The 25,330-nt window shown below is 40.3% G+C and overlaps 1 protein-coding gene across 3 annotated transcripts in view; it reads left to right on the top strand.

The window, feature by feature from the left end:
* The window catches only part of Scai (suppressor of cancer cell invasion), a 104,227-nt gene that overhangs the window by 59,916 nt on the left and 18,981 nt on the right, over positions 1 to 25,330 (top strand). For all 3 annotated transcript variants that reach the window (XM_090330627.1, XM_090330626.1, XM_090330628.1), the window contains 9 exons: positions 11,782 to 11,877; positions 12,420 to 12,506; positions 14,632 to 14,730; positions 16,816 to 16,912; positions 18,658 to 18,756; positions 19,302 to 19,454; positions 22,660 to 22,761; positions 22,969 to 23,070; positions 23,933 to 24,011. In XM_090330627.1, the coding sequence (XP_090186753.1) occupies positions 11,782 to 11,877; positions 12,420 to 12,506; positions 14,632 to 14,730; positions 16,816 to 16,912; positions 18,658 to 18,756; positions 19,302 to 19,454; positions 22,660 to 22,761; positions 22,969 to 23,070; positions 23,933 to 24,011 (914 nt within the window). The remainder of the gene's footprint in view (positions 1 to 11,781; positions 11,878 to 12,419; positions 12,507 to 14,631; positions 14,731 to 16,815; positions 16,913 to 18,657; positions 18,757 to 19,301; positions 19,455 to 22,659; positions 22,762 to 22,968; positions 23,071 to 23,932; positions 24,012 to 25,330) is intronic.

The following is a 25,330-nucleotide window of genomic DNA, read 5'->3' as shown; positions in this document are numbered from 1 at the left end:
GAGAAACAAAGTGTTGGCAGTTTTGTTTTCTTCTGAGGCCTGTTTCCTTGGCTTGAGAATGGCTGCCTTCTCCCCATGTAAAGTGTCCCTGAACTCTTTTGCTCAGGCTTCCATTCTACTACTTTGAGCTGTAGCACTACTTCCTGGTTTTGAGTGGTTAATTAGACATAAGAATCCCACAGTGACTTTTCTGCCCAGGCTGGCTTTGAACCACAATCTTCAGATCTCAGCTTCCTAGGGAGTAGCTAGGATTCCAGACATGAGCCATTGGCAGCCCCACTCCTAGATCTCTCTCTCTCTTTTTTTGTGGGTCATGGGGCTTGAACTCTGGGCTTGAGGGTTGTCCCTGAGCTCTTCAGCTCAAGGCTACCACCCTACCCTTGAGCCAAGCCCCATTTCCCATTTTCTAGAGGTTAATTGGAGATAAGAGTCTCAGGTCCTTTTTGTGCTTGGACTGTCTTTGAACCTTGATCCTCAGTTCTCACCCTCCTGAGTAGCTAAGATTACAGGTGTGAGCCACCACGCCTGTCTTTTAGATTTCTTAAATAGTCAATGTAATGGGTCCTACTCTGTCTCCTTAGTCTTGTATTCAGATGCAGTCATATTCAGAGGTACTGTGGGTTCGCACTTCAACAAGAGAATTTAGTGGAGTAAAGTTTAGTCCAGGGCCTAGTGGTAGAGTGTTTGCCTAGCCTGCACAAAGACCTAGGTTCAATTCCTCGGTACCACATACAAAAAAAAAAAACCGGAATGGTGTGTGGTTCAAGTGGTAGAGCTCTAGCCTTGAGAAAAAGCTCAAAGACAGTGCTCAGGCCCCGAGTTCAAGCCCCAAGACTGGCAAAAAAAAAAAAAGTTCACTCTAGACAAGACAGGAGAAGGGGTATCAATATGTAAGAATAAATGGACCTACTACCTGATATATGTAACTGTAACCCTCTATACATTATCCTGATAATTTAAAAAAAAATTAAGTTCAATCTATTATAGTCTTGCTGGAAATGTTTTTTGTTTTACTTGTTCATCATGGGGCTTGAACTCTGGGACTGAGCATTGTCTTTGAGCTCTTCAGCTCAAGGCTAGTGCTCTGCCACTTGAGCCGCAGTACCAATTCCCATTTTCTGGTGGTTATTTGGAGATAAGAGTTTCTTGGTCTCTTGTGCCTGGGCAGGCTTTGAACCTTGATCCTCAGATCTCAGCCTTCTGTGTAGCTAGGAATACATGCATGAGCCAGCCATTTTTTTTCATTATAGTAGTATAGGAGGTGGTTTGGGGACAGGGCTAGCTGTGGAATTTTTAGATATATCTGTTTGTTCTGTCAGTTTTTGGAAAATGTCTGAATAGATTCAAAACTCTTCTACCATCATTCTGTAGAACCCAGAAAAATCAGTGATTTAAATCCTGTACTTTTGGGCACCGGTGACTCACATCTGTAATTCTAGCTACTAAGGAGGCTGAGATCTGAGGATTGCAGTTGGAAGCCAGGTAAGAAAGCCCATGAAACTCAGGAACAGCACCCAAGTTCAAGCCCTATACCCAACCAAAAGGAAAAAAAAATCCTATACTAGATAGGTATGGTAGATATCTACAATCTCTGCATTTGGGAGATGGCGCATGATTGTCTCAAGTTCAAGGCCAACCTAGGCTACAACAAAACAAAATTCTATACTAAACTATTAAAATTGATCATTGTTCTCTCAGTGTTTCTTATCAAAAGTCAATATCTGGCTACAAATTGGCTTCTCTATGACTATTTTTCAAGCTAGGATTATAGGCATGTACCACCACACCCAGCTCTAAGATCTTAATCATTAGAGTTGAGTAGAAATATAGCTACACTGTCATCATATCTTCCCTTGTAAGTTGCTTCTGGAAGCAAGATCAGAAAATTAATTAAAGATAGATTCATGGTTCATTTTTAAGAACCTGCAGCAGTAGAATTTAAAAAAAGAAATTAAAAGCAAGACACTAGTACCTCATACCTGTAATCCTAGCTACTCAGGAGGATGAGATCTGAGCAGTGTGGTTTGAAGCCAGCCTGGGCATGAAAGTTCATGAGACTCTCATCTCTAATAATCTACTCAGAAAAGACTAAAAGTGGTACTGTGGCTTACTTGATAGTGCAGTAGCCAGTCTATATACTAGCCATGGCTATTTTCCAGGACAAATGAACCAGAAACATTAGAAGTGACATGGAATTTAAGGTTGGCAACCTAGCTACACACAGTAAGTGGTACATACTGATAGCCCCAACTGCTAAGGAGACTAAGGGGTCAGGATCGCTTTAAGTCAATTTTGAGGACAGCCTGGGCAGCACGGAGAGAACTTGAAAAGAAAAATGGCAGCTATCTTTTTTTTTTTTATGGAAAAATAACATTGGAAAATGTATGAAGGTCTCCTGCTTCCTCTGGAACTGGTTCTCTAGAGGAAATGCCATTCTTTTGCCTTATTTGACTGTGTCTATATTCCAACTCAAAGTGGTTATTCAAAGCTCTTCAACCTTGTAAGCTATCATTAGGAATGAACAGTATGTGCCAGCACCATGCTAAATGCTGGGAATAGAGGCGGGATTCAATGAAAACTGCCTGCTTGCATATCATCCAAACATATTTGCACAAAAAAGATTTGCTCACTTATCAGTCAACAGAGGTATTTCAGTGACATCATGAAGTTCTCTGTGCCCCCCTGGAGCCACTCTGCCCTTTCAGCTTGAGTCTCTGCATACCCAGAACACCTTGCAGATCCTTTCACAATCCTCTCCTGTGTCCAGATGCCAAAACCAGGTTAATCGACAGGATAAAAAAGAATGTGTGGGGCAGGGAGTCTGGCCTAGTGGTAGAGTGTCTTGCCTCGCATGCATGAAGACCTGGGTTCTATTTTTTGCTACCACATACATAGAAAAAGCCAGACATGGTGCTCAAGTGGTAGAAAGCTAGCCTTGAGAAAGCACAAGGACAGTATTCAGGCCCTGAGTTCAAATATCAGGATGGCAATAATAATAATAATAATAATAATAATAATAATAATAATAATAATGATGATGATGATGATGTGTGTAGTCAGGCACCAGAGGCTCACACCTGTGATCCCAGATACTCAGGAGGCTGAGATCTAAGAATTGTGGTTCAAAGCCAACCCAAGCAGAAAAGTCCTAGTGAGACTCATCTCTAATGTACCACTCAAAACTGGAAGTGAAGCTGTGGCTCAGAGTAGTAGTACACTAGCCTTGAGCAAAACTGGTCAGGTATAGGCCCAGGCTCTTAGTTCAAGGCTAGTGCTCAATCACTTTAACCATGGGGCCACTTCTGCCATTTTCTGACTCATTTAGTGGAGATAAGAGTCTCACAGCTTGGGCTGGCTTTGAACCTAGATCCTAAGATCTCAGCTTCCGAAGTATCTGGGATTACAGGCATGAGCACTGGTGCCTGGCTTAACCACAGTTTTGTTTAGTGTGTGTTTGTTTTTGAGACAATGTCTCCCTCTGTATCAAGGCTAGCCTCAAACTCTCCATTCTTCTGCCTCAGCCTCCCTAGTGCTGGAATCATGCCTTGCCTGACCAGGGCTTCATTGGAGATCAGTAGCATCCTAAGTCCTGTGAAACAGAATTAGCTCCTAGAAAAGAACCTTTTTAATATAGACATCTAGTTTGTTATTCCATGTGGTCATGAAGGGAATGCATTAGATTAGGAGTAGGATGGGTCAAATGAGAATTCTAGCTCTAAACCGTACTGGCACAATTCCCAAGCAACTTACTATATGCACATGTAAATGTCTATTCACTTGTGTATGTAAACAGACCTATGCACACATAACCCAGAGAAGCTAAGTGTTTAAGGACTAGATTTAGGAAAGAGAAGCCAATGAAGATCATAAGAACAAAGGGAGACAAGAGGGTGAGGAAGTAGAGCTTAGTGGTCCCCCTTATAAGGGGGAGCCATCCAAGGCGACCATATGAAGTAGGACCCATACAAGGGGGACCAGGAATGACTGCTGAACTTGAATGGTAGTTGTAGACAGCTGCTGTGATCATAGCTTGTTCAGGTTAGTAAAGGAACTTGAGAAAAATGTCTTGAGTTTTGACATTCTACCTATACATTTGAAACGTCATTTCAGATTTAGTGTCATCGTTGGTGCCGCATTTCTTGTGCCACAGTCCCTACTTCTGTTCATAGCACTAAGGATTGAAAGGGAGAGATCTGCAGCATACTTCCTCTTCTCTCTGTAGCTTTGAGAAGAGAAGATGGCAGCCTAATTATAACACAGGTGTCATTGCAAAATGTGAAATAAAGGGTCATTTAACTCATGGAGTATTTCACAGGTCCCCATTTAATTTTAATTCTGTGGACCATTAATATCCCATCTCTTTTGACAGTAATAATGACCAAATGATATATTCAGATTTGAAAACCATTGCCAAGCTCTGAATAGTAAAACTTGATTGAAACTCTTTATAAAGTACCTTAGTTAATTTTAGACTCTAATCATATTACAGTGGTTGGTATATTAGCTTCTTTGATATGTCTCATTAGAAAAGGGAGTGAGAATAGAACTCAGCCTTTAGGAAATTAAAAAAATGGAATCTTGTAATTGAAACTGCCCTTTCTTTATAGATTTTGTTGAGACAGGGTCTCACTATGTAATCTAGGCTAAGCCTGAACTAATGATTCCTTTGGCTGTAGTAATATATCTTCTGTAATAGATGATCTGAATTCTTTTTCTTTCTTTCTTTCTTTCTTTTTTTTTTTTTTTTTTTGGACTGGCCACAGGTCTTGAACTCAGGGCATGCGTACTACCTCAGAGCTCTTTCGCACAAGGCCAGTGCCCTTACCATTCTGAGACACAGCTTTGCTTCTAGTTTTCTGGTGGTTAATTGGAGATAAGAGTCTCAAGGACTGTCTTTGCCAAGCTGGCCTTAAATGGAGATCATCAGATTTCAGCTTCCTGAGTAGTAAGAATTAAGGCATGAGCTACCAGCACCCAGCCTGGATTCATTTGAGGAACACTGGAGCAGGGAGTTTGGCCTAGTGGTAGAATGCTTGCCTAGCATACACAGAGACCCGAGTTCAGTTCCTCAGTACCACATACGTAGAAAAAGTTGGAAGTAGTGCTGTGGCTCAAAGTGGTAGAGTGCTAGCCTTGAAAAAGGTCAAGGACAGTGCTCAGGCCCTGGGTTCAAGCCCAGGACTGGCAAACAACAACAAAAAAAAAACAAAAAAAAACAGAGTCTCACGGACTTCAAACTATGATCCTTAAATCTTAACCTCCTGAGTAGCTAAGATTATAGGTATGAGCTCTCAGTGCCCAGAACTCTTCTAGATTTTTTTTGGGGGGTGACTTGTGGGTCTTGAACATAAGACCTAACTACGGTCTGAGCTATTTTGCTCAAGGATGGCACTCTACCACTTTGAGCCATAGAGCCAATTCTGGTTTTCTGGTGTTTAAATGGACACAAAAATATAGACTTTCCTGCCCAGGTTGGCTTCGAACTGCAATCCTCAGATCTCAAGCCTCCTGAGTAGCTGGGACTACAGGTGTGAGCCACAGGCTCCTAGCTTGTTCTAGACTTTCAAATCACATCCTACATAATTACTAGTCTTGGACAAAATTTCCTTTCCTATGGAGCTTTTCTTCTCTACCCCAGAGGTGATGTAGTCATAGAGTGAAATGCTAGCTTTCCCTTTCAGCTCTCCCTTGACAGGATACATTGCTGAGATTTATTAATTTTGTCAGTTTGAAAAACCTCAAAGAAACTTACAGGCAGTGTTTCTTTGAAAAGATGCCAAAAACTTCATATTATCTTTAAAGAAGAAGCCAGTAATTGTTGGTTGTCAAAAGGTTGGTGGTGCTGACAAGTGCTTTTATATAATAATACAGCTTCTAACAGCAGCTGCTTGATGAGAATATGTAAGAGTCTTGTGGCCTCCACTTACAAATATCTTCTTCCCAATGTACCTGGAGATCCAGTGATTCAGGTAGGTATAAAAGAGATGAAAACTCACTGTATTCTTCCTTTTCATGAGGATAAGGAAGGAAAACAACAAAAAAAATGCAATATCAGATCAAATTTCACATCCAGGACCATAAAAAGTAGTACTGGTACTGCTAATCTAGGGCTGTAGCAACTGATATTACACAGAAACAGTAAAGTAGTATTAGCATAAATTAAAGGTACTCTCAGTACCCAAGGACAGAAAGATACATTTGGAGTCAAGAGAATGAATACAGGGCTGTCATGTTTGAATGATAGCCAGTAATATTGTCTTTTTTTTTTTGATTCTTGGGATTAGAACTTGGGGCAGTGTTTCCAAGGCTGGTACTCTACCACTTGCTATGCCTGTGGCCTGAAACTTTTCTACTTAGATTGTTCTCAAACTGCCATCCTGTGGATGGCAGCCTCTTGAGTAGCTAGGACTGCAGGCATGAGCCTGTGGAATAATTTCAGCTGACATTATTATTCTAGAAATTTGTTGAAATCTTTCCATAGATTGCCTCCTTTTACAATTTCTTTTATTTATTTTTAGGAACAGCTTTGAAATTATTTAAATAGTATACAAGTGATACCTTGATACCTAGTATACATCAGTGATACCTTTCACTAAAGTAATACAAATTCAAGAGTGCCAGTACTGGTGGCTCACACTTGTAATCCTGGCTACTTAGAGGCTAAGATTTGAGGATCACGATTCAGAGCCAGCACAGGCATGAAAGTCCATGAGACTCTTATCAGCTAACCACCAGAAAACCAGAAGTGACACTGTAGTTCAACATGATAGCCTTGAGCACTAGCCTTGAGCTGAAGAGCTGAGGGACAACGCCAGAGTTTAAGCCCCCACCACTGACCAAAAAAATATACAAGAGCTTGCAGTAATATGAACCAAGAAATAGAAGATCTTTACAGAGCTATAATTTTTTTTGTGTGTGTGGGTCATGGGGCTTGAACTCTGGGCATGGCCACTGTCCCTGAGCTCTTTAGCTCAAGTCTACCACCCTACCCCTGGGCCTGGGCATTGTCTCTGAGCTCTTCAGCTCCAAGTTATTGCCTCCCCCTGAGCCAAGCTCCACTTCCCGTTTTTGTAGAGGTTAATTGGAGATAAGAGTCCTTTTGTGCCCAGGCTGGCTTTCAACCTTGATCCTCAGATCTCAGCCTCCTGATAGCTAAGATTACTGGGATTATAGGCATGAGCCACCGAACCCAGCTCAGATCTATAATATTTTTAATGAAAGTATTTTCAACATCAGTTATGAGACTCTATTGATGTTCAGACTTAAGAAAAATGGTCAGCTTCTCAAATGATCTATCAATTTGGTTCTAATTGTGTTCCATAAATATATTTTGGTAGAACTTTGATGGGCTGATTTTTTAAAAATATATATTCATATGACAACACCTGGAACTAGAAATAGCCAGTTCATTCCATAAGAACAAGAAACATGGGGCCAGGAGTATAGCCTAGAGATAGAGTGCTTGCCTACCATGTATAAAGCCTTGGGTTCAATTCCACAGTACCACGTATACCACATACTCAAAAAAAGCCTGAAGTGGTACTGTAGCTCAAGTGGCAGAGCGCTAGCCTTAAGCAAAAAGTGTCCAAGGACAGTGCTCAGGCCCTGAGTTCAAGCACTAGGACTGGCCAAAAAAAAAGTGAGGGGGGAGTGACAGGAGTTTGGCCTAGTGGTAGAGTGCCTGCCAGCATGCACAAAGACCCAGGTTTAATTCCTCAGTACTACATACACAGAAAAAAAAAAAAAAACTAGGGCCAGGAGTTTGGTCTAGTGGTAGAATGCTTGCTACCCTTCACAAAGACCCAGGTTTGATTTCTCGGTACCACATACATATAAAAGCTAGAACTGGCTGAACGTGTTGGCTTACACCTATAATTAAGGGAGACACTACAAAGCCAAGAGACTCATCTCCAATTAATCACTAGAAAATGGGAAGTGGGGGCTGTGCTTCAAGGGAAGGGCAGTAACCTTGAGCTGAAGAACTCAGGGACAGCGCCCAGGCTGAGAATTTAAGCCCCATGACCTCCCCTCCCCGCCAAAAAAAGGCTACAACTGCTGCTGTAGCTCAAGTGGTAGAGCAGTAGCCTTGAGGAAAGCCCAAGGACAGTGTCAGGCCCTGAGTTCAAGCCCTGGGATTGGTGAAAAAAGAAAAATGTATTTTTTTTTTTTTAGTCTTTAGTGCTTGGGCTGGCTTTGAACTGTGATCCTTAGATCTTAGGCCTCCTGAGTAGCTAGGATTACAGGCGTGAGCCACTGTGCCTGGTTAAAAAAAAATGCTTATTATAAAGCTAAAGTAATAAACAAAAATGTTAGTGAGGTGCTGGAAGTATGGCCTAGTGGTAGAGTGCTTGCCTAGCATTCACGAAGCCCTGGATTCAGTTCCTCAGTACCATGTACACAGAAAAAGCTGGAAGAGGTAGAAGGTTAGCCTTGAGAAAGCTCAACCCAGGCCCTGAGTTCAAGCCCCAGGGCAGACAAAATAAATAAATAAATAGGAAACAGAACAAAATGAAAAGCTGAGACACCAATCAGAAAAACTGAAACCTAATTCCAGATCTGTCAAACTGTTTTAAACAGACACACACACACACACACACACACACACACACACACACACACACACATTTAAACTAACATTCAAATATAATTTTGTTACATAGATCTGAAACTGGTTTTGGTTGGTTTAGAGTTAAATTTGAAAATATCATCAGATGGTTCATTTTCTGTAAAAAAGACAGAAAAGGCACTAACCATAAAAATAAGATTGACACATTTGATAACTACTTATTAAAAAACAAAAGAGCTGACAACTGAGAAGTAGGATGAAAAGTATGCCACACTATAATCAATGAGTGACTGCTGCGACTTTAGATTATTTGGCCGTCTAAGTCATGAAAAGCAGTTGATTATGTTTTTTCAAGTTAGCTCCCTGTACCAATAGCCAAACCCACACATTTTTGAGACTAGCCTTAATGACAGCTACTTCAGCTTGTCAAGCCTCTTGAAGACAACCAAATGCTTATTCTCCCTTCCTGTTTTCTTCTCTTCATTCCTCCCTTCCTCTCTCTTTTTGGTTTATGGGGCTTGAATTTAGGACCTAGGCTCTGTCCTTGAGCTTTTTTTGTTGTTGTTGATTGTGAGGCTTGAACTCCGGGCCAGTTGCTGTCCTTGAGATCTTCAGCTCAAGGCTACTGCCCTGCTCCTTGAGCCACAGCGCCACTTCTCCCACTTCTCGTTTTCTAGTGGTTTATTGGAGATAAGAGTCTCACAGTCTTTAGTACCTGGGATGGCTTTGAACCACCATCCTCAGATCTCAGCCTCCTGAGTAACTAGGATTACAGGCGTGGTCCCTGAGCTTTTTTGCTCAGCTTTCTACCACTTTGAGTAACAGCCATTGCCACTTCTGGTTTAATGGTGGTTAATTGGAGATACAGCCTTGGGTACATTCTTGCCTGGGCCAGCAGGATCTCAGATCCTCAGATCTCAGCCTCCTGAGAAGCTAGGATTACATATGAGCCACCAATGTCCAGTTCCTGATCTCTTCTGCCCCATACTAAGAATGCATTTGGATCACTTTCAGTTTATTTACAGATTATAACTGATTATGGGCCTGAAGAGGAGCATGAGTCTTTAGTGCATCAATAGTGAACAGTTCTTCATGATGTCTTTTTGTTTTTGTTTTTGTTTTGAGGCAGCAACTTACTGTGGAGTGCAGGCTGACCTCATCTGGCATTCTCCTGTCTTCCCACTCTTGGCCTTCCCCTCTGTGGGATTGCAGATGTCTACCACCACCATTGTGCCCAGCTCAGTTATGTCTTTTATAGCTGAATATTATCCGTGTCTATATCTTTCAGTCTTGTGGATTATATTTCTTCACCATCATATGATTCTAGCCACTCCTTTGTTGAGTTCATCTTTTTTTCTAGTGCTGTTTTGATAAAGTGCTTCCAAGTCCGGTACTATACTGCTTCTGACTTCTTTGTGTAAACCATTAGTCCCACTGTCTGCCTGTAGTTTGATTTCTGCACATTCAGGTGCTTGCTCCCATCCTTGCTTCCTAATCTCAATGCTAGTGTCACATAGGATATGTGTTTTTCATGGCAGTAATTTACTCCTGCTGTCTATGGCAGTACTCACTCAGTTTTGCAAATTAGGCATTTGTAACAAATAACCAAATGTTGGTGACTTACTGCAATAGATTTATTTCTGGCTCCCATGTTAGTCTACAATCCCTAAGGCTCATTAAACATGGCTTTTGTTGGAGGGAAACATAAAGGAGAAATGAAAATGTTAAACCATACAAAGTCTATTCTCTGGACATGGTGTAGAGAACTTTTCATTCTGTGTCATTAGCAAAGAATTAACAATGGCTAAGCCCATGTTCATGAGCTAGAGTTATTTGTTTTCTTTGTGTGTGTGCATGTGTGTGCACAAGTCCTGGGATTTCAACTCAGGACCTGGATACTGTGTTTGAGCTTTTTTGCATAAGACTATCCTTCTACTACTTAGGCACAGCTCCACGTCCAGCTTTTTTTGGATAGTTAATTGGAGATAAGAACCTGATGGGCTTTGCTGCCCAGATCTCAGCCTCTTGAGTAGTTAGGATCACAGCCGTGAACCACCAGTGCCTAGTAAGTTATTTGTCTTCTAAAGGACAGGGGGCGTGTATGTTTTTAAAAAAAAAACAGGGTAGAATCATTGAGAAAAGTAAATCACTTTCACACTCATGCCTAGATACGTTCCCTACAGCAGATTTCCAAACTACTAAGATCTTAGCTGAAAGCAGACATCTGGAAGCTATCAGTATAAATGGGTATAAATATGATCACCAGGGAGAACAAAGAGTGCTGGAACAGTTACGAAGGAATAGGTGCGAAGGGCAAGGAGAACAAGTTTAGGGAAGAATATGTCCTTGATCTGTAGAACTATCTTTGCTCCAACAATATTAACTTTTTGTTTTGGCTTTGGTGTTGGTTTTGCCAGCCCGGTGGCTTGAACTCAGGACCTAGGCACTGTCCCTGAGCTTCTTTTGCTCAAGGCTAGCACTCAACCACTTGAGCCACAATACCATTTCCAGCCTTTTCTGTTTATGTGATACTGAGGAATTGGACCCAGGGCTTCATGCATGCTAGGTAAGCACTCTACCACTAAGCTGCCTTCCCAGCCTACTTTGTTTTGTTTTTTCTTTTTTTAAGAAAACCTGTGTGGCCTAGTGGTAGAGTGCTTACCTAGTATGCGGGAAGCCCCAAGTTCAATTCTTGGTATCATATACACAGAAAAAGCCAGAGATGGCACTGTGACTCAAGTGGCAGAGGGCTAGACTTGAGCAAAAAGTATCCAAGGACAGTGCCCAGGCTCTGAGTTCAAGCCCAGGGACAGGCAAAAAAAAAAAAAAAAAGCTGGAAGTGGCACTGGCACTGTGGTTCAAGTGGAGGCAAAGCTAGTCCTGAGCAAAAAGAAGTTCAGGGACAGAGTCCAGGCTGAGTTCAAGTCCCAGGACCAGCAAAACAAAAGAAAAAAGAAAAGAAAATGTACTGAACAATTTGGGAGTAGGGATGGGAGGGAAGAGGGAAAAACTAGGAGAGAGTGAAGGAGGGGTGACCTTGTACTCTTTACCTGACTTATGTGACTGTGACTCCTTTGTATATTGCCGCTATAGTAACATTAAAAGAAAAAAAAAAAAAGAAAACCTAAGTTCAAGTACCTTAAGTCCTTCAAGTCTTTTACTATCACAAACAGGATAAGAGATATGAGGTTGATATATGCATTTTGTTATTACAGAGATTTGCCACAATATGGACAGAAGCAGTGGCAGTCCTACTTTGGAAGAACTTTTGATGTTTACACCAAACTCTGGAAGTTCCAGCAGCAACATCGGTAAAGGAACTTTGAAGGAATTTTAAGGGAGAGTGAAGGCCCATCTATAGCAAGTTTTCACCTTTAACTATCTCAGTACTTTTATCTTGGGACTTTTAAAGTCCCAGTTTCATGATCATGGGCCAAATAAGAATGAATCCTTTTTTCCTCCATTTATTTAAGATTTTAAATTTGTTAATGTCTAATTTTTTCATTATCTAATTTTTTGAGACACTGTTGCATCCTTATGTTAACTAGTATGGGAAAACGATCTCTAGTTTACTCAGGAATGTATCTGTTTATTGATCAGCTATTTGGGGAAGAGATATTGTTTCTAATTTGAATAAACAGAGCCTAAGGACTCCTTTTTATATCCCAACTTATTTTTAAAAGGATATTTAATAAATGCTTTTAATCTTGTTGAACAATTAGATTGAAATCTCATGAGAAATTCATAAGCTTTGCTAATTGCATGCTATTTTATCCTGTTGACTTTACAGATTTGGTTACTTTTAAAATTTATAGTTGCTTATTTCTATTTTCTTGTCTCCTGTATAAAACAGACAAGTCCTAGATAATCGGTATGGCTTGAAGCGATGGCAAATAGGTGAAATTGCTTCCAAGATTGGGCAGCTCTACTACCACTACTAGTAAGTAAATTACACATTTGAAGACGAAAACATTGCTCTGATTGCAACACTGCCTGCCAAGGTCTCATATATACTCACTGGTTCTGGGCTAGATAATGAGTTATAAGTGAAATCTGTTTCAAATGAGATTTCAAGGCAGCTTCAGGAAATAGCCTTCCATAATGCAAGCAGTTATATTTGCTCCATGGAAATAACAATTCCTTTAATCGGACTTAAAGGAATTCTGTGTGTGTGTGTGTGTGTGTGTGTGTGTGTGTGTGGTGTGAGCAAGTGTGCACATGTGTGTCTGTGTGCATGCCTGCACACACCCATGGGTAAGCCTGTCTTGAGCTTGAGCTCTGGGCTGGGATGCTATTCATGAGCTTCCTTGTTTTTACCACTTGAGCCACAATTCTACTTCTGGCTTTTTTGGTGGTTAATTGGAGGTAAAAGTCTCACTGACTTGCTTGCTTCAACTGGCTTTGAACCAGTTGATCCTCAGATCTTAGCCTCCTGAGTAGATAGGTGCACACCTGGCTTGATCTTGTTTTTTGATACATGGTTAATATCAAATGAATTTTTTTTTGTCTTTTGGTCACTTGTGGAGCTTGAACTCTAGGCGTGCGCATTGTCCCTGAGCACTTCAGCTCATGGCTACTGCCTTACCCATTGAGCCACAGTACCACTTCCAGCTTTCTGGTGGTTAATTGGAGATAAGAGTCTAATGGACTTTTTAGTGCCCAGGCTGGCTTTAAACTGCGATCCTCAGATCTCAGCCTCCTGAACAGCTAGGATTATAGGCATGAGCCACCACACCCAGCGCAAATGAATTCATTTCTATGGCTTTGCTAATGTCTTGATGGGATGCACACATTCATGCTTTAGTGGTTGCTTTTTGGAAGAATACTTCAAAACTCAATATGAATATGGTATGCACTATATGAAAGTATTTTTTTGATTACATCCCTGGAACAATCACATCTATATGCCTACCCTTGAGTCAAGGAAGAGTGGCATTTAACACTCTAAATCTAGCTGATTTTAGCAATCTAAATCTTAATCACAAAGTAACTTCACATATACAGTACCGAAAGCTTGGACTACTTCACAATTTAAAAGATAAGGGAAGTGATTCATCTTTCTTCATGTTTGGCATGCTGTCTAAAATGTCCACCATCAAAATCAGTTTCCTGGGAAGAATATGTTCTTAAAAATCCCTTACAAAACTGTAGGTGCTGATGCCTACTTATCTTAGCAGACATGAGGCTCTGAGTTCAAACCCCAGTATCAAAAAACAATCTATAAATTTTAAACCAAGAACCAAAATCATAGATCAGTACATTTAGTCCTTTTATGAGCTTTGAAAAAGAAAATACTAAAGAAATGGGCCAAGGTTCCAGTGCCATGAATTAGGTCCTTGCCCTGGGGGCAAATGTAACCAAGTCCAATGTTCTCTGGAGAGTCACTTTGTAGGATGATGAGAATGATAGGTGCTTTAGTTGGCATAAAAAAATGCTTGGGTACTGGAGGCATAGTCTAGCTCAAGGACAGTGTCTACATTCTGAGTTCAAGCCCCAGACAGAACTGGCAAAAAAAAAAATAATAAATTTCCTTGGGAGCATGAGGGAAATATTTTTTATTATTTTTCCTTGTTTCAATGTAAGTGTTGAGCTCAGGGCTTTGCATTTGCTAGTCTACCACTTAAGCCATGGCCCCCTATCATTCTATTTTATTTTACCAGATGGGATCTTGCATACCTCAGGTTAGCCTGGAATATGATTTTATTTGTACTTCCTGTATAGCTAAGTTAGTTAGTATGTACCTCCATGCCTAACTTTTTTTAGCAGTTGAGATGAGGTCTCTCTAACTTTTTCCTCAGGTTAGCCTTAACCACAGTCCATCTCATCTCAGCTTCTACATAGCTAGAATTTAGGATTATAGATGTAACTACTTCATTATCCCTGGCTTATTATTACTGTTATTTTATTGTTATACAAATTAAGAGTGATGTTATTGCATTGCTAACTTAATATTAAGTCGTTTATTCCTATCCATCTCCCCATGTAGAAAGATATAAGTAGCATAGAACAAGTGTTTCTCATGGTGGGTAGTTTCAGTTTGGGTCATATTTTTTTTTTTCTCATAGCTTACGCACATCTGAGACCAGCTATCTTAATGAGGCTTTCTCCTTCTACTCTGCAATCAGACAGAGATCATATTACTCCCAAGTCAATAAAGAAGACAGGTATGTATCTCCATGCTTTTAAAAAAAAAAAAAAAAGAGGGTAGGGCTGGGAGTTTGGCCTAGTGGTAGAGTACTTGCCTAGCATGCATGAAGACCAGGGTTCAATTCCCTGGTATCACATACATAGAAAAGCCGGAAGTGATGCTGTGGCTCAAGTGGTAGAGCACTAGCTTTGAGGAAAGCCCAAGGACAGTGCTTAGGCCCTGAGTTCAGTCCCCAGGACAGAGGAAAAAAAAAAAAAAAAAGATCGTCTTACAAGTTTCATAGAAAAGAAACAACTCCAGAGTGAGGCTTAGTGAATTAGCTTTATTCTCATTAACCTATGTAATTTTATTTTCAAAAGCCTGCTGACAACTGTAACAACTGTTATATGAGACTAGAGCAACGTTGGTTCTAGCTGCTTGAATTTTGTGTTGTAACTTCCTTCCTGTTTATGTAGTTTTATAGCCTCAGAAAGAATCATGTGGAACTTACTGATTTCCAGCAGAAATCTATTGAACACTATATTACAAATCTGTATCCTCTTAGGTGCTTAGGTAGGAGAAGAGCAGGCATGCTAATTTCCCCTCAGAAGATAGTCCTCTAATCGGGTCCCAGACGTCCTTGGCTGAGCACTGATCACAGTGTTCAGAGAAGGATGAACTGAGGGAAGAACTCGGGATGTGCAGGAGTGTTTGTTTCTAGGGTTCCACGAATGGTTGAAAGAAAGAGTTGAGGGACAGGAGTCTGTATGTTCTTTCCACTCCTAACAACTCTCAGCTGTTATATATTTTTTAGCAATGAAAGAAAACAAAATTCTTCTTTTGGTTTGGGGATTTTTTTGTGTGTGTGCTGGTCCTGGGGCTTGAACTCAGAGCCTGAGTGTTGTCTTGGAGCTTTTTTTACTCAAGGTAGTGCTCTACTACTTCTGGGTTTCTTTCTTTCTTTTTTTGGTGGTTAATTATAGATAAGAGTGGCGTGGACTTTTCTTCCTGGACTGGCTTAGGCTTGTGACCCTCAGATCTCAGCTTCCTGAGTAGCTAGGATTACAGGCCTAAGCCAACAGTGCCCAGCTAAAACAAACCTTTGGCCTGTTTTTCTAGAGAATACTTGGTTGTTGACAGTGCTGAATTATACAGCTAAATGAATTTCTTTTTTTTTTTTTTTTTTTTGCCAGTTGTGGGGCTTGAGCTCAGGGCCTGAGCACTGTCCTTGGACATTTCTCAAGGCTAGAGCTCTACCACTTGAGCCACAGCACCACTACCAGCTTTTTTTCTATGTATGTGGTACCAAGGAATCGAACCCGGGTCTTCGTGCATGCTAGGCAAGCACTTTAACCACTAGGCCAAACTCCCGGCCCTAAATGAACTTCTTTAAAGCCCCTTCTTTTTTTTTTTTTTTTAGCTAGTCCTGGGCTTGAGCTCAGGGCCTGAGCACTGTCCTTGGACTTTCTCAAGGCTAGAGCTCTACCACTTGAACCTCAGCACCACTTCCGGCTTTTTTCTATGTATGTGGTACCGAGGAATCGAACCCGGGTCTTCATGCATGCTCGGCAAGCACTTTAACCACTAGGCCAAACTCCCGGCCTTTAAAGCCCCTTCTAAGAATACCCTCAGGTCCCTTGCATGTGTACAGCCTTGTAGAAAGGGATGACTAGACACAGTTCTGTGTGTAATGCTCCAGTCACATTTCCCCTCCTGTTTCTTTGTTGTTCTCTTACATCGTCCTCTATCAAAGTTCCTTCAATTACTGTTCCTTCATGCTAGGCATCAGTGGCTCATGTCTGTAATTAGCTACTTAGGAAGCTGAGATTTTAGGATTGTGTTTCAAAACCAGCCTGGAGAGAAAACGCCACAAAACTCTTAGCTACAATTAACTACCATAAAGCCAGAAATGGAGATGTGGCTCAGGTAGTTGGTTGAGCATCAGTCTTGTTGAAGTCCTGAGATCAAGCCCCAGCACCGGCATAAACACACACACACGCACGCACGCACGCACGCACACACACACACACACACACACACACACACACACACAGGTTTCAGATATCAAAAAATCATATATTATGTTTTATCTAATGAGCAATTTTTCATTTCTCTACGATAGACCTGAGTTGGTAGTTAAGAAGCTGCGATACTATGCAAGATTTATAGTGGTTTGTCTTCTTCTCAACAAAATGGATGTTGTAAAGGATCTGGTAAAGGTAAGTGTGCTTCATTTTAGGGTTTGTTTAGGGTTTTTTTGTGGTCATGGGGCTTGAACTCTGGGCCTGGGCGCTGTCCCTGAGCTCTTCAGCTCAAGGCTGCTGCTCTACCTCTATCTACTTTCCGTTTTCTGATGGTTAATTGGAGATAAGAGTTTCATGGACTTTAGTGCCCAGGCTGGCTTTGAACCTTGATTCTCGGATCTCAGCCTCCTAAGTAGCTAGGATTGCAGGCCTAAGCCATCAGCGCCCAGCTTAGTGTGCTTCATTTTAAAGATAGGTTCAGGCTGACCTCTAACTTACAATCCTCTTGCCTCAGTCTCCTAAGTATTGGATAGTAATATAATATATCTAATATTAATATATATAATATTAGTTAATATTAGGATATTAACACATCTTAATCTCTTAATTATATATGGATTATTTGTAGATTTGCAGTTAATTTTTGTGTATGTGTGTGGGGGAGGTCATGGGGCTTGAACTTGGCCTGGGCACTGTCCCTGAGCTCTTTAGCTCAAGGCTTGCCCTTGAGCCAAGCCCCACTTCCTGTTTTTTCTAGTGGTTAATTGGAGATAAGAGTCTCAGGTCCTTTTGTGCCCAGCCTGGTTTTGAACCTTGAGATCTCAGCCTACTGAGTAGTTAGGATTACAGGTGTGAGCCACTATGCCTGGCTAGTTCAATTTTTCGAAGTGTGTTCTAGGAATTGAGCCCAGTGCTGCCTTATGACAAATGTGCTCTATTTGTGTATCAAAGAGCAGTTAGATTTAAAACATAATTACTTCTGCAAGGTTGTGACAGAACATTTCCTGGCTTGTGTTTCAAACACATTTGACTACTCTTAAGTGACTATCTCCATCCCTTGCATGTTTTACATTTTACACCTTATCCATGGATAGGCTAGGAATTGCAAGCAGCAGTGAAGATCCTTAGTTTAGGAGAAGACAGTGGAAAGGTTTGGTGAAGAAAAAGTGCATTGGCCGGGAGTTTGGCCTAGTGGTTAAAGTGCTTGCCTAGCATGCATGAAGACCCGGGTTCGAATCCTCAGTACCACATAGAAAAAAAAGCCGGAAATGGTGCTGAGGCTCAAGTGGTAGAGCTCTAGCCTTGAGAAAGTCCAAGGACAGTGCTCAGGCCCTGAGCTCAAGCCCAGGACTGGCAAAAAAAAAAAAGAAAGAAAGAACAGTCTTTCAGCATACCTGAAGTAGCTCTGTATACCTCTCTGTCTTTCTCAATCCTAGTTATTAACAAGACTATCTTCAAACATATGACATCACTCCATTGGGGGCAGGAGTATGGCCTAGTGGTAGGTTGCTTACCTAGTATGCACAAAGCCCTGGGTTCAATTTTTCAGTACCACATATACAGAAAAGGCTGGAAGTGGTGCTGTAGCTCAAGTGGTAGAACACTAGCTTTGAGAAAGTCCAAGGACAGTGCCCAGGCCCTGAGTTCAAGCCCCAGTACAGATGCCACTCAGACTTTTCTACCAATAGATTGGTTGCTCACATAGCATTGACTGGGGAGTAGACCTCGAAAGTTCAAATTTAGTGCATGTCCTTCTTCAGTTTTTGATCTTGAAACAAGCCAGTGCAATTTTCATTCTGTCTTTTCCATGGTAATTGGAACTGGGTGTTCCGAGTAGTGAAACTTCTTAAGTATAATAGTGTATATTAAGAAGATTATCATGTAGCCATATATTTTATGGGATGTTTCAAATACTTTTCTTTGTGATATCTTAATATCAGGAGTTGTCAGATGAAATAGAGGATTATACTCACCGTTTTAATACAGAAGATCAAGTGGAATGGAACTTGGTGCTTCAGGAAGTAGCCGCTTTCATTGAGGTCAGTTTGGTTTATTCGGCAAGCCTAGGTTATATGAACTCAGGGCTTCATGCTTATTTGGTAGACATTCTGCCTTTTGAGCCATGGCTCCAGTCCTTTTTACAGTGGCTGCTTTTGAAATAGGGTGTTACTGGTCTGGCCTGGATATGTTTACTGACTGAGCACAGGAATATAGCATCCAGGTTTTTCTATTGAGCTGTGTTTTTGTGATCTTTTGCCTAGGCTGGTCTCAAATCATGACTGCAAAGAGCTGGGATTACAGGCCTCAGCCACAGGCACCTAGCTATGGCTAGATTTTCTTTTTCTCTTTCTTTTGCAGAATTGTCAGGGCTGTCTATGACTTAGTAGTAGAAAATTTGCCTCACATATTCAGGGCATGGGTTTAATTTATAATACTATAAGAAATAAAACTAAATTAAGAAAAGGTTTTGCTCACTATCAGTATTGAGTGTGACATGTGTTTTTGCATGTATATGATGTCAGGAAGAAGAATTAACTTTTACTCATACTTTGTCTTGCCGTTAACCTCCTGCTCTTTTCTTTAGGCAGATCCGGTGATGGTGTTAAATGATGATAACACCATCGTTATCACATCTAATCGCCTTGCTGAGACAGGAGCCCCACTGCTGGAGCAGGGCATGATTGTGGGCCAATTGTCTTTGGCTGATGCACTCATTATTGGTAATTGTAACAATCAGGTAAAGCATTTCAAAGGGATTTATGCTTAAAATTAGCTTTGCAAAAGCATTTTGATTATCGTAGAGTTCTCCCCCTGCAAATATCCTAATATCCATCTATGAAGAAATGGTTAATGAATTATATTATGTGCATGTATGGAATATATAACTACTTCAGTGATTCACCTGGAATTTTTAAAATATATATTATATATTATTGTATATCATATTTATATGTAAATATATATACACATACACATGTTCTACAAAAAGGTTTCAGTCAGGTTATGAGTACAATGTGTTCTTCCCCATTTTTCCCCATGCCATCCCTATCTTCCAGTTTTTACATAGTGCCCATTGAATATAGTAAATATATTTGCGTGCCCTCTTCCATTTGTGTACCTCCGTCTCATTACTGCCTCCCCACCCAAACATGTTTTTGCTTCCTGGTATTTATTTTATTAAATAGTTAGTTGTTTAAAGGAGTTACACTATTGGCCTCTTCCCTTGATTATACCATTATTTATTCAGTTCTTTTCTATATATATGCATATAACCCTATTTATGTTATGTATGTTTGTATATTAGATCTCACTTCCACATATGAGAGAAAACATGTACCCTTTGTCTCTCTGAGCATGATTTACTTAGCATATTTTTTCTAGGCCCAGCCATTTTTCTGTAAATAGCATATTATTCTTTCTGATAGATGAGTAAATTCCCACTGAGTATATGTTCCACATTTTTTGATCCACTCATCTATTATAGGGCATCTGGGCTATATCCTTATCATGGCTATTGGGAATTATGCAGCAATAAGGTTGGATGTGCAGGTGTCTTTACTATATCCTGATTTGTAATGCTCTGGGTAGATACCCAGGAGTGATATGGGTGGCTATGCTTAGTTTCAGTTTTTTGGGAGTCTCCAATCTGTCTTGTAGAGTAATTGTACTAGTTTACATTCCCACCAACAGTATGGTAGGGTTGCCTTTTCCCTACCACCCCACCCCAGCAGCATTTGTTATTGTTTGAATTGTTGAAGTCAACAAATCTTTTTTATTTATTTATTTATTTTTGTCAGTTGTGGGGCTTGCACTCTTAGCCTGGGCACTGTCCCTTAGCTCTTCAGCTCAAGACTGCTGCCCTACCCCTTGAGCCATAGGGACACTTCCAGTTTTCTGGTGATTAATGAAGATAAGAGTCTCATGGACTTTAGTGACTTTAGTGTTGGGGCTGGCTTTGAACTGTGATCCTCAGATCTCAGCCTCCTGAGTAGCTAGGATTATAGGCGTAAGCCACCATGCCTAGCAAGGTTGACTTATCTTATTGGGGTGAGAATCTCAATGTTATTTTGATTTGCATTTCCTTTATGCTAGGAGTGTGTTGAGCATTTTCTCCTGTGTTTATAGGCTATTCTTGCTTTCTTCCAAGAACAAAGATTTTTTTTTTTGCCAGTCCTGGGGCTTGAACTAAGGGCCTGAGTATTGTCCTTGAGCTTTCTCAAGACTAGAGCTCTACTACATGAGCCACAGCACCATTGCCAGCTTTTTTCTGTGTAGGTGGTACCGAAGAATCAGACCTGGGTCTTCTTGCATGCTAGGCAAACACTCTACTACTAGGCCAAATTCCTGGCCTCCAAAGAACAAAGAATTTTAATAATATAAGAAAATAATCTTATTATGAAAACATGTAAACAAAACAATTTCCTATGTTAGAATGTCAGTATAGATGTATGTACAGAAAAAAACTATCAAGATATTTACCAATATCAGAAATGTTTATTTCTGAATTACTGAATTATAAGTGAGTTTATTTTCTTCTTTATAACTTTCTAAACTTTGCCAAAGATGTAAATATGACTTTTCCAATTAGAAAAACATTAAAGAATGAGAGAGATGAGTAGTTTATAGGCATTTGTGGAAAATCTTACCTTATGTATATCCTGTATCTTTTTGCCTTTGGGTATGATTCTACTATTATGATTTATTCTTTATCACTGATTTTAGCATTGTAATTATTATAATTCCATAATTCTAAATTTGTTTTTTATTATCTTGAATATATGCCTATAATTTTCCTCAAACTTGAAAATCCAGGACCTAACACAGGGTTGGGAAAGATGGGTTGTGTTTTATCAAAATGGTAACACTGCCCTAAATTCAGATTCTGAATAAATTTGGGTGGTCAGTTCCCACATTTATGCTCGGCAAAAGAAAGGCATAAACCTTAATATAGAAAGCTCACCTGGAATGTCTAATTACAGGGATTCAATCATATGTTTTTAGGCAAATGAAGAATCAGTACAGTATAAGTCAATATAAGTGAATTTAGAAAATGAGAAACGAGCTGTCCGTCTCTGGCTCATGCCTGTAATCCTAGCTAGTCAGGAGGCTGAGATCTGATGATCTCAGTTCAAAGCCTGCCCAGGCACAAAAGACTGTGAGAATCTTATCTCCAAGTCTCCAAATTAACCACCAGAAAATCGGAAGTGATGGTGTGGCTCAGTGGTAGAGTGTTAAAGATCAGGGACAGCACACCTAGGCCCAGAGTTCAAGCTCCACAACCGAAAGAGAGAGAGAGAGGGGGGGGGGGAGGGGGAAATGTAACTAATAGAGACAGTAGGACACAAGTTTGCCAAAAAATTGACATCTATAAAAGTAGAATTAAATGGGCAGGAAAGACCATGCAACTCTAATAATTACCAAAAAAGCAAGACATGGAGCTGTGACTTAAGAAGTATGGAGCTAGCCTTGAGCAAAAAGAGTTCACACCCCAGAACCGGTACCAGATACATATATACAACAGTAGTAGATTTCATGCAAACAGGTGCTTTATAAAACTACTATTACTGCAAGTGGTGCTGTGGCTCAAGGGGTAGAGCGGCATCCTTGAGCTGAAGAGTTCAAAGCCCAGAGTTCAAGTCCCATATTGACAAAAAGAAAAAGAAAAAACTACTATTACTTTGAAGCAAGCCCAGTCACAAGACTTTTATCTCTATTAACTAATAAAAAGCCCAAACTATAGTCCTATCTTTGAGGGAAAAAGCTAAGAGCATAAGGCTTTGAGTTCACGCCTCAATACCAGCACAAAAACCAAGCCAAAAAGCCCTCCAAATCCTTTAACATCATTAAGTACACATGAAACCCAAGAGTGATGTTGTGACTGAAGACCTCAAGTTCCCAAACTACACCAGCAGCGCTGTTTCTTGTTTTTTTTTTTCTTGCAGGTTAAGTTTAGTGAACTGACTGTTGACATGTTCCGGATGTTACAAGCCCTGGAACGCGAGCCAATGAATTTAGCTTCTCAAATGAATAAACCAGGAATGCAGGTGAGCTGCGACCTGTGTTCTGCTTTCCCTTGGGGTGATTGGTATGAATGAAAGTGTTCATTTTTATGAGACATGGAGAAATTCATAAAGCAAAGTTATAGTGAGCAAAATGATTGATATTTGACAGAGAGGATGGGGAAAATAAGGCATTGTAACTCATCTGTCAAACAGAGTTTGTATGTCTGTTGTTATTTTATGCAAATATAGGAATCAGCTGACAAGCCTGCCAGGCGAGAAAACCCCCACAAGTATCTGCTCTACAAACCCACCTTCAGCCAGCTGTATACATTTTTAGCAGCATCTTTTAAGGTATGTGTGGTCTAGTACTATCTTCTGCTGGGGGAAAAGGATGTCCTTGGTGAAATCTGAGAGTCACCCTTCAGCTGTGGAGTCAAGAGGTCCGGTAAAATATGACATGGACAGCTGCCTCTAGACAGCGACCTGAATCACAGCAATCTGAAGGATGAAAGTTGCTTATGGTGTCATAATGTTGTTTCACCATGTTTGGATCACTAGACCACTCTAGGTTTGTCAGTGAAGACCTAAGAAACTGGCCGATTGTATAGCATGTCTCATATACAGAAAGCCCTCGGACACAGTCTCTGTAAACAGGAGAGATGTGCATTTTTATAATTCCAGAACTCAGAAGGCAGTGGTAGAAGGATTGTGAAGAAGAATAGGAATGGTGGTGCATACCTGTAATTGAATAGTTTAGAAGCCAGAGGTAGAAAGAGTTTGAGTTTGAAGCCAATGTATATGATCTTATCTCCAATAAAAGAAAAAGAAGAAAAAATGGATGATGAAAATCAGGAATTCCTGAAGTTTATTTCGATAAAAATGTGGAGGGGAGAGCTTGTTTTTTAGATCAACTGTTGGTTCATTGTTTTCCATTCTTAGTTTTCAGAGAATAGACTCTAAGGGGTGGGGTGAGAGGGGTGTTGAAGCAGAGACTGTTTTCCCAGCTGTGGGCAACCGTTTCCCATTATAGGTTACTAGTGAACCTTTGCTAAGTGATTTTCAGTCAGAACCGGGAGACTTTTTAGGAAGTAACAACAGTATGTTAAGTTACGTTCCTGTTTTCCTCACAACTTTAAAATGTCCTGACCTGTAAATAAAACTGTGTTGTTTTTCCTGTTTGTTGTTTTGTGTATGTGGTTTTCTTTAATTTCAGGAGCTGCCTGCCAATAGTGTGCTTCTGATTTACCTGTCAGCCACTGGCGTTTTCCCCACAGGTCGTTCTGATAGTGAAGGTACAATAAAGGAATGCTCCCATCGTGAGCAGGGCTTGAATTGTCTTTATTTTCTACAAGACGATGGCCCAGAGCCCACAGACCATTTCAAGCTTTCTAAACAGACTTCCAAATTTAAAAGCTGCTTTGCTTATCAAGTTGGCAATCTTGCAGATACTCCAGTCTTAATTTGTTTGCTGAACTATTACACTTGAAGCCCATAAAGATCAGAAAATTCATATATGAAATACGTGCTTCACTATCAAATTTGTTCAGAGCATCTTAATCAGATACATATGTATGGAGTTTTGTGTTTTAAAGTTGAAAAGGGTGAGGGAGTAAGCAAGCCCAGCTATGAGCTAAACAACATTGAATTTTTTGTGAGCCTCTAGTGAACTCGGGGTTCTGGTCAGCGGCTATATCATGGCTGAAAGTCTTTGTAGAAATCAGTGTACTTTTGTAACTGTGAAAGTTCAAGTCCTTGTTATGATCTCACTTTCAGTGCTTTTGTTTTTTTCTTTATTTTCTTTTGTTCAGTCTGTGGAATATTGGGATGCTGTTTCAGAATAAAAAAATCTTAAACTATCCAGAATATTTAGATCTAGAAATGGGTCATAATAGATTAGTAACTTGAATGTGAATAAGGCAATCAAATCTTTGGAGAAAAAAATTAACATTTTAAACATTTTCCTCCTCATTTGTTTGTTGAAATTTGCATTCCTTTATAAAACGCATGTCCCTGCCATCTTCCTTGCATGACTACAGATTCTCTTAAAATGTTAAAATGAAAACAAAACAATAAACCACCATAGTCTTCATTGCAGTGAGGCCTTAATGGAGTATACATCAATTCTTGCTTTACAAATAAGGCACATTCTTAACTGCTTTAAAATTGCATTAAAAAATTAGTGATTTTATTTATAAACAATTATTTCTGTGTCTTCCAACATGCAACCAGTTTCTGGGTCCCCCCTTTTTTTTTTTAGCATATTGATCACTATTTCAAATTATCATGGATAAGTGGGGTACTGGTGATTCACACTGTAATCCTAACTACTCAGGAAGCTAAGAACTAAGGATTGTGTCTTGAGGTCAGCTCAAACAGGAAAGGAAAGCCCATGAGACTCACATCTTCAGTTAACCAGCAAGAGGCTGTAAATGGAGCTGTGGCTCTAGCCTTGAGAAAAAGAATCTCAGGGACCTTATCTAGGTCTTGAATTCAAGTCCTAGGACTGGAATACACACACACACACACACACACACACACACACACACACACACACACACACACTAAAATATTGTGATGCATTTCTTAAAAACAAAGGGTTGCCGGGCGTGGT

This window comes from Megascapheus bottae, chromosome 3, assembly GCF_031878675.1.
Source record: "Megascapheus bottae isolate mThoBot1 chromosome 3, mThoBot2.hap1, whole genome shotgun sequence".
In the NCBI taxonomy this organism is placed as follows: domain Eukaryota; kingdom Metazoa; phylum Chordata; class Mammalia; order Rodentia; family Geomyidae; genus Megascapheus; species Megascapheus bottae.
The sequence above is the reverse complement of the archived record's forward strand: the minus strand, read 5'-3'. Positions and strand labels throughout refer to the sequence as shown.